The following is a 9,752-nucleotide window of genomic DNA, read 5'->3' as shown; positions in this document are numbered from 1 at the left end:
AAAACAGGAAATTAAATAAACGCAGTGACGTCATCGATGAGCGCCTCTGTTGGCCTTCGAAATGGGCTCGACTCCTCTGCCTTGATTTCTTCAATTGTCCCTCTGCATATGAAGTTTTTGTAAAGAAAAGCTTGTTCGCGATGACATTTGGAGGTACGTCCACACAACAACACTGAGCGGTGATATTTTTTATCGGCATTTTGCGCGTTGCCATATTGGTTGTGACCAGATGTGCGATGTCGAGCAGCGCTGGAGTCGGTTAATCCAACGTTAGCTCGTTGTGGCTGTTAGCCGTGCAGCTAAGTAGCCGGAACCTTTGGGCTGGTGCCCAGTGATGCATCACAGGGAGAACTAAAGTGGTTCATATGGTGCAATGTATCATCTACGATTGTGCATCTACGAGTAATGCCCATGTACAAAGTGTCATGCTGTCACTTTCCTGTGTTTCCCGGAAAACGATGACTGCAAGTTGCTCGCTAACTTTAGTTAGCTAAGTCAGCCACTGAGCTAGCTAGCGGTAAACATAGTTGACTAAGTGAAGTGTAGCGGTAACGGGAAGGAAACGGACTTGTAATGTGTAAAACAGGGGGTTTATATCTAATGCTGGTCAGGAGTTTGTTCCAGGAAGCAAGTTTACCAAGGTAATTCAAAAGCCAAAAAGCAGAACAGTGCAGTGTTCAAATATAAAAGGAATGAGTTTCTCTAGTGAGAAAATTACAGATCCTACATCTCGAGTAGGATAAGTTCATATTAAGCCTAGTGGTTTAATTTTCAAATAAACTCTGACCAATAGGCTGATGACAACATTCTCCATTAATTTCTGACAGATGAGTGTAGCAGTACAATCATTTAAACTTGAAACTAAAGATAACATTTTTTTAAATCTAATTTGACATTTTTGTGCAGAATGTGATGGACCAAACACACCCTGAGAGAATATTTAAATTGTTCTAACTTTTCACTTGTTATCTTTGTTCTAGGTAAATTGGCAGTAAAGGTCAGCCCGGTGAGTTCAGAACTGGTTCTTATGCAGGCTGACTGGCTTGCAAGTTTCAGTTCCTCTGCAGTACAGTAAAGGCACTTGCTTGGTCAGAGGATTGCTATGAAACCAGCTCATGAGCGCAACCAGGAGTGCCTGCCTCCTAAGAAGAGGGACCACCTAGTTAGTAACAACAGTGGAGCTGCAGGGACTGGAGGGTTTGGGGCTGCAGGAGGTGGAGGTGGTGGCAGTAGTGGAGGTGGCACTAGTGTTGGTGGTGGTATTGGAGAAGATGAAGTGATTTCCATCCAGAACTCTGCAACCAACAATGACACTCAGGGAGGAACCCCATCCGGAGAGTGGCTGCGAGCTCAGCCAGGGCTTCATTATGGAGTGGATAATTCTGATGGCATGCCAGCAGTGCCAGTTGACCAGTACGGTATGCTCTACAAAGTGGCTCTTCCATCGGTTACCTACTCGCCTACCAGTCTTCACCCAGTGTTAAGCCACATTTCTCCAGCCTACACTGTACACTCCTCTCTCCTGCAGCATCCAGGCCTTTCTTATCCACCTCTTGGTTATGCCCAGATCCCTCATTCCTCTCTCCAGTTTATTAGTTCCCCTTATGCAGCAGTACCTTATGCCCTACCCCCTGGTTTTGTCCCGGGATCATTAATCTCTCCCTCCAGCAATATTCCTCAGCCCCATGCTGTGTCCCACCTTGTTCCCTATCCATCTGTCATACAGGAAGGTGTTGTTTCCCCAACTCCACAGACCCAGGTAACTGCTCATACCTTTGCCAAAGTTGCAGAGCAAGCTGCCCAGCAGCACCTTGGTAATGTAGGAGTCCTACCCACAACAGAGCTTAGCTCTCGAGGGTTGCCAGTCTTCTATCACTCTCAGGGCTCAAGGGTGGCCGCGCGAGACCCCCACAGTGCCCAGCAGGAGAATGAACCAGAGATGAATGGAGGCGATAAAGAGCAGGGAGCTCGGGAGCTTGTACTTGACTCAGCCTACGCTGCCAGAAATCCACGTCTGCTGCAGGGAGCATCCAATGCTTTCGCTCAGGATTACAGCCAAGACAGAGGCTCGCTGAGCCGGAGGCTTGAAGAGAGGAGCTCACCTGGTCAGCGCAGCACTCCAGACAGTGACCTAGAGGTAAGACCCACTGAAGGACTCCTAATGGGATTTATGACTCCTGTTAATCTCTCTTTCCATATTCCCAACTTTAAGCAGTAGACCAGTACCAAAAGGCACACTTTTAAAATAATCGCTTATATTGATCAAGCAAAAATATATCTTTAGAAGATATATACAGACATAAATACTTTAAAAAAAAAGTGAAATTAGAAAAACAATAAAATAATATCTCACACCATTTCTGAGCATAATAATCTTGAGTACATTTTGATAGACATTTCAGTTGCCTAAATTGTGTTGTTGTTTAACTGTATACCTTCTTATCTCATTATTTATAGAATTTAATGGCATGTGCTAATTTTAGACCCTGCCTTTGTGCTGTGGGTCTGTAAGTGATTGGGCAATCACTCACAGGCGCAATTGTTACTTTGTGCCAAAGCTATGCTATTGTTGGTTGCATGGATATGCTTAATAAAGCCCTGGTACCTTGTATGTGATGGTGTCCAGAGCAAGGAAAAATGTTAATTTCTACATAAGTAAAATTGATCCGGTCCTCTTGGTTTGTGCTAAATGACATAATTAACAGCTATTTGTTCATTTGAACCAACCACAACTAACGATACAGACCATTGCAAATAGCTGCATGTTGAAAAGTAAGGAATGCATTTAGTCAGTTTTACCCACAAAACAAGCCAACAATGTGCTATATATCATCTCTAAATGGTTCACACATGCTGCCTCATTAGGTAGTCCCAAAATGTTTCCGTTTTTCTTTTCTCAGAAAATATATCTTAATGTCTTCTGGATAAGTTGATGAAAAGTATTTTGAGGCTTTTCATGCATCCATTAGAAGTTGTGTGTTGGAGTGAAATTAATTGGATTTAGCGCCAGTATATGAGAGGCAAAGAGAAGCTGCTGAGCCACACAGATATTTCATATTTGCATGCCATATTCTGTCTGCTGCTGTGAAACATTTTTTTATGTCTTATATTAAGTTTAAAATGATGTGCATTTCAGCAAAATTACAAATTGTCCGTCTAACTTTAAATTACCTTCAACTTTTAGGTGCAGCAGGTGGTTGGTCGTTTGGCTCCCCCCACCCATAGTGGAGTGCGAAAAGAGGTCTCCTTTGCCCCCTTGAACCTCTCTCAGGGTGCCCAGAGAGCTAGAGATGTCCATGGAGACGGCACAGGCGTGATTTCCGGGCGGGCTGCGTTCACAGCCCAGACTGTGAGTTACAATGATCCCAGAGTGACCGGACTCCAGCAGCAAATGGGACAACCAGGCCATGCTGTCATGCTTGCCAATGGGCAACCAGTTCTTATACCCTTGGAGTATCACCTACAGCATCATCCTCAACCCCCACAGCAACACTACCTAGGACAGGCTAATGATGTCTCAGCCAGCCATGCATCTACCACCATAGCCTCCCCTAACACAAGCTTTAAAGCCTCTGATTCTTCAGCCAGAGTGTGCCTCCTTGAAAGGGCAGCGCTGACCACAGCTCAGCAGCAGCTGCCCCAGCAGCCTCCTGTCCAGCCTGCAGCAGATGTGACTCAGGTCTTAGGTTCAAGCCTCGCTCCTGCTTCGTCTCCCGCCTCGTCTCCTCCCAAACCATCACACTTCATGAAGGGAGCCATAATCCAGCTAGCTACTGGGGAACTTAAACGTGTGGAGGACCTCCAGACGCAGGACTTTGTGCGGAGCGCCGAGGTGAGTGGGGGGCTTAAGATTGATTCCAGCATGATAGTGGACATTCGTGCCAGCCAGCAGAGACCAGGTCTTGTGTCGCTTAACTTTAGTGTGGGGGAGCAGCATAACAAAGTGACCATCGATGTTCCGCCGGAGCACCCCTTTTTTGTGTACGGGCAAGGCTGGTCGTCCTGCAACCCTGAGTGCACGGCCCAGCTCTACGGTTTGGCCTGCCATCATTTAGAAGTAGGAGACGTTTGTGTTTCCATCACCTTGCAGCAGCAGCTCCAGCCACAGCAGCAGAAACAACTACAGCAGCATCATCCACAGCAGCAACAAAAACAGCAGAACTTGTCCAGGACTTTGAGCAAAACCAACGCTACGTCAAGTCACCAGCTCATGGGGCCTCCTGCCCCCCAACAATCAAGGCCTCCGTCTCATTTCAGGCCAGACCGCATTCACAGAGAAAGAGAGAAGGACGGGGAAAAAGATGCGGTTGATAAGGAGGAAACCACACATTTTGGGGTTGTTGGGCACTCTGAGTCACCCATCAGACCAAGTAGGACCTCAACAGAGCATCCAAGGAGCCAGAGCAGCTACCACTTGCACACAGAGGGGTCTACTTTTGGAGGGGCAGGGACTGGAGCAATGCAGGCTGCAATAGGTGCTGCTCAGAGGCGCTGGTCCTCACCTGGGCTGCAAAGATACAATATGAAGGGAGACGAAGGGCCACACCCTCAAATAAGCACCACCGGCCACACAAGGCCCTCTTTTATCCCCCAGGAGGTCAAACTGTCCATTGAAGGGCGCTCTAATGCAGGGAAGTAGCATCACATTGGGTAGCAACTATAGAGGGGACTGCCACGAATGTGTCCGACAAGGAGCGAAAGAGGAAAAAAGAGTGCGAATGTAGCCTCAGAATGTTTGAGATTTTGCACAACTAAAATATACAAAAGTACAAGGTCTCTGGGGAGAAGTTCGGGTTTGGTTCTGTTGTCACTCAGCCAAAGAATACGCGCCCTGTGGTTTCCCAGCCAGCTGAGGTCCAACAAAGACGTCACAAGCCGAGTAGAAAGTATGTAGCGGATGAAATGTCTACCATAGTCCTTGCACACTGCATTTCTCTTCCTCCCTCCCTCCTTTGTCACCACTTCCTCATCCCCACGCTTGGAGGTTACCATCACATTCAGAACACTCTTGCTTCCTTTTTGACCAAACTGTCTCTGGAAGACCAAGGACTCGGATGAATGTGTTCGTAGCACAGCAAAGCTACCAACTCTGCAGGTTCTGATGTATTTAAAAGATCCCAGCCAGCGATCTTTTACCGCCTCCATTCCTAAGATCCTGTTTCCTTCAAAAAGCATTTACCCAAAAAAAAAAAAGAGGAGTCGCTGACATCAGCAGCTTCTGCAATGATGTCGGCACTGTTGATGCTAACTGTCAGTGTATGTTACGTTATGCTTCTCCGGCAGGAGTCTAAAACCTCTGCTGTAAGCAGAGATACGCTCTCCCCTCTTTCCTTTTCAGGAATGAATGGGATCCTCTCTCAGGCCAAGTGTGGCACGTTGCACTTGTCTTACAATCGAAATAGTGATAAGTCAATCAGTATGTCTGTTCATCAATCAGTGTCCACTCAAAAAATAATCTGATCATACCCTCTGGTTGAGGTTGAGTGTACTCACATCCAAGTGTGTTTGTAATTACAGCGTTTTCATATGATGCTTTGTTTTCTTTAACGAGAGATACCTTGCATTCCAGTATCATCAGTGAGAATATCCATCATTTAATGTTTAACTTTTTCTGACTTCCCATCGTGAGCGACATCCTCCCTCCTCCTAGCTATACCTCTAAGATTTTCAGACCAGACTGGTGACATTTAATGCAATTTTAAATGGCGTAATTAACGGAGAACACACCGGCTGGTCATCACCAAAGCCACCTGTGGGAATGAGAAGTCACATCACTGTCTGCATGCCTCGTAAAGAGAAAGTGAGTCAGTGATGAGGTTTTATCTTTGTCTTTTTGTCCTAGTTACACTTTGCTCGGTTACTAAATTAAAGCAATAGTTCTTTTTACAGCACGCCTGTACTGCTCTCCCCCAGGAGTCTCATTTTTGGCTCTTTTATATCGCTGTACATCCGAGGTGGGAGATCTGACTCTTTTAACCCTGACCTTTAAAGGTGATGCACTATTTGTGGTGTTCATTCTAATTGAATCTTCAGTATTTCTGCACCAGTGCATGACAAATTTCTCAAAAAAATCATTGGAGAGGAAACTGCTTCTCTTCGAGTCTCCATCTCACTGATGATATTATATGTTTTACTCAAGTGAAAGGCTTGACTCTAATTAAGTTGTGATCATTACCTGTTCCGTCTTTTGTTTTTGACGTATACGGTCCTTCACTTTTGGACTCTGATATACTTTATCCAGCGTATCTAATGATTGTCTTGTGTTGCACATAGAAAATATCACTCATTGATTTCTCACTGACCGTGTTAATAGGAATCACATTACAGTAGATGTTTTTTTTATGAAGGGAATATGTTTGAAGTATGGTTGGTGTTGTGAGAGAGAGAAAAAAACTGACTTGCATTTTTAGCCCTGTTTACAAATTAGCCAAGATGAATGCTGCAGTTTCCTCCTCCTGGCAGATTTATATTGTCGCTAAAAAAAAACCCCACAAGGGTTAAATTGAAAATAAGTGCAATTATACCACACATAAAATCATTTAGAGTTCTATGATCAGACGGCATTCCTCATGCAGACATTCCAATTTAAAAAAAAGTGTTAATCACACTTAATTTTTCTGTCAAAGATCTTTGGGCTTACCTCTGGCAAAACATTTGATATGTTTTAAATAGTTCATATTACATGATTATCTTTCATTGGATGTGATCAGACGGAAGCATCAGTCCATGGTTTTGTGCATTGTGCTGGTTCTGCCCCTCAGCCCGAGACACTGGTATGTTTATATCTGTCCTTCAACCTGAGCATACAGCCTGAACCTGTCAGCAGGTATTGAGGCCATGAGAGAATGAGCATCCTCTGGTCCTGTCAATATGAGCAGCTTTCAAGGATAACTTCATAATATTACAAGTCTAAAAGTAATTCTCATGCGCCCATTAAGAGTTATTGGCTTCTGTATTCATTCTTACTGTCCATACTGACTGTACAAACGCTTTCAATGTCCACATGGAATTAGTATTGTATTAAGAAAGACTTATGAACGTATCTCTGAAAGTGCTTAGCTTTAATTGTACCACTGTCAAAAACACATCTTACCTTCAGAAGATCGCCACATTGAGACATTGTCATGCTGTAAGCAATATACATAATATCTGAAAATATTTCACGTATCCTTGACATTTTCTATGCAGTAAACTCAGTGTTGTACCCTTCATTGTCTGAAGGAAAGCTCTCTGAAGCAGTAGGGCAGGTTGGGCTGATGCAGTAGTTTTACACTGATGCCTGGTTATAGGACTTTTTGCTTTGAATGACCTATTAATAGGAATACAAACCAGTATTTTGCTTTGCTACTTTGTATTTTTTACTCAGTTGTCCCCATGTTCTCGCGTATGGCACACCCCTGACTCGTGGATAAGTACACTTTGATCTTCTCACGTTGCCACATGTTTGGAGCCAAATTACTCGAGATGAGTGTCACTTCACAGAGTCTCACAGCAAGACCCCCCTGCGCTGCTAGGAGCCTTTTTGCTTTTGCCCTTTCTTTATGCAGTGTGTGCCACGTTAAGCAGGAACGCTCAACTTGTTCTACCAAGATGTCCGATGAATTTTATTCACATCACTGATAGTCTGTTGCTGTAAGTAATTGCACTAAATTCCCTCCTTTTACAGTGTTTTGAGCTTAAAACTGTTGGTAAATTGAAGAGGTCCAAAATGTAAAGCACACAAAATCATGGAGAAATCGCAGGTTGTGTGTTTCTGTAGATAGCTGTATTTTTTTTGTATAGATGGCTTGGATGATGCTTGTTGATAATGCCTTAAATTCTGCTTTGATCAATGTGTGAAGTTGAAATAATGGAAAGCTTCTGTTGGACTTGTGTTCCCTTCTTAGGCTGTACAAGAGCAAATCAGAAATGTCAAGCTTTGACACTTGTCACGCCTATGAGCAGAAACTCATTTTCATATTTCTCAAAGGGTGACAAATTCTCTCTGGGACCCAGACGCTTCAACCACGCAATCTGCAACTTTGTGTTTGTGTGGTGCTTTGTATTTTCTTTTCTTTTTCATGAACTATTCCCTAAAAGTTTGAATACACTCTTTACTCTCATACTTGCCTTTTTAATTCCTGTTTTCTCAATGTGTGTAAGTGAAGTAAATGGAAGCACTTTTCTGTACTTTTTTCAAGACGATGAAAAGAGTGTCTGCAATAGAGGGCAATCCATTAATTACACACACATGTTGTTTTATTTTGTATTATTGTTCCACAAGATTGCTATTCCCCCCCCCTCCCATCCCTTAGACTCAATGGATTGTGTTGGTGTCTTGTGCTTTGTCTCAGTCTCTGGACAACTGAATCTAGGTAAATAAATGGAGACGGGCTGCGTTAATCAGATAGCTTTCCATTGGTAGTAATGTAACAGTTTATTATGTTTTGTGACGTTGGCAGTGGGGACATTTACTTTGTGAACTACTTCCTGTTTGACCGCATTGAACTGCAAAGGTGAATTTAGATGATTGTGGTGTTGCTGATGTCCAGTGAAATCAGGAGAACGATAACGGTTAAAAGTTTTAAAGAAGTCTGTACTTTCAGATTTGACATTTTTGCCACAAGGTGACCCTGCTTTTTATGTGACGTGCAACTATTGAAAAACAAACAAAAAACCCTGCTTTTTTATTTTTTAAATGCCTAAATCTGCAAAATATATGCAATGATGTAAATGTAACATTCAATCCTCAAGTATAATCCAGGTTGTATGAACTTTGTAGAGTGAGTTTTAATATCGTATGGCCGTACCAATATGTATTGATCTTTATCAGAAGCCTTAGTTGTCGACCGAAAGTGCTCCCTTAGAATACCCCACACCTACCTGACTTTAACAAAGCATTAATATCTCTATTTTGTTGCATTTTTATTTGTACTGGTTTTGAATAAAATAGATTTGTACTGTATATTTGTACCTCTCTGTGGACTACTTAGGGTGTTTTTGTTTTTTTGCTGTTTTAATTGTACTTTAAGGACACAAAGATATTGTATTTTTATTGTTACAGCTAACTTGGATACATTGCATTTATCATGTTTGTTAAGTAAACACAATAATATATATATATATATACATATATATATACATACAAATATAAACTATTATCCAACTTGTGTGCTGTGTTTCTTTCTTCATTAAGTGTAATTTAGCTTTTAGTGGTGAAAAAAGTTGACAACTTTTTTCTCAAGTGAAAATAGCAAAACCTCAGCGTAAAGAAGGTGAAATGGTTCATGGTCACTGATGCACTGCTATATAATTATGTTAATAATGCAGCTGGTTGTAGGGGAGCTAATTACACTTTTTATACTGCTATGTAGTTTATGGATGTACGAATTAATCATATGATTCAGGGACTAGTCATTCATTTACACAAGAGTTATAAGCAAATTAATATGTAATAACAATTCAACCAATACTGTAATGTAAATACCAGAGTGTATATGACTGAAATATGTACATGAATATGTAGTTTGAACCTTTTTTAAAAACTTATAGGTCATTTAAAATAGTTACATGTTTAGTTTTCACAAATTCAGACTCAAAATTACATATTCAAGTCACTTAAAATCTATTAGTCAAAATCTGATATCAATAATTAGATCAAGTTTAAAACAAATCAAGTAGCTTAACATTGTTACAAGATTGTGTACCAGCCACAAATTAAGAAAACAAAATATAAAACTTCAGGATTTGACTAATTGAATTTGAGCAACTTG

At 42.0% G+C, this 9,752-nt stretch overlaps 1 protein-coding gene across 1 annotated transcript; it reads left to right on the top strand.

Annotated features, from left to right (window-relative positions):
- The first annotated feature begins 64 nt into the window (after positions 1–64).
- On the top strand, positions 65–9,047 carry atxn1l (ataxin 1-like). The gene is made up of 3 exons (XM_068573214.1): positions 65–153; positions 981–2,137; positions 3,185–9,047. The coding sequence occupies exons 2-3, from the start codon at positions 1,103–1,105 to the stop codon at positions 4,637–4,639; spliced, it is 2,490 nt and encodes an 829-aa protein (XP_068429315.1). The 5' UTR covers positions 65–153; positions 981–1,102; the 3' UTR covers positions 4,640–9,047.
- The last annotated feature ends 705 nt before the right edge of the window (positions 9,048–9,752 follow it).

Source organism: Clinocottus analis, unplaced genomic scaffold (genome assembly GCF_023055335.1).
Source record: "Clinocottus analis isolate CAN_PGR_092001 unplaced genomic scaffold, fCliAna1.0.p SCAF_1, whole genome shotgun sequence".
In the NCBI taxonomy this organism is placed as follows: Eukaryota; Metazoa; Chordata; class Actinopteri; order Perciformes; family Cottidae; genus Clinocottus; species Clinocottus analis.
Note: the sequence above shows the minus strand (reverse complement) of the source record. Positions and strands in the feature narration are given on the sequence as shown.

Bases quoted from the DNA above. Each gene is read 5' to 3' on its own strand.
- atxn1l (XM_068573214.1), top strand. From the start codon at position 1,103: ATGAAACCAGCTCATGAGCGCAACCAGGAGTGCCTGCCTCCTAAGAAG. The intron at 2,138-3,184 runs GTAAGACCCACT...TTCAACTTTTAG, and splicing joins CTCCAGACAGTGACCTAGAG to GTGCAGCAGGTGGTTGGTCG.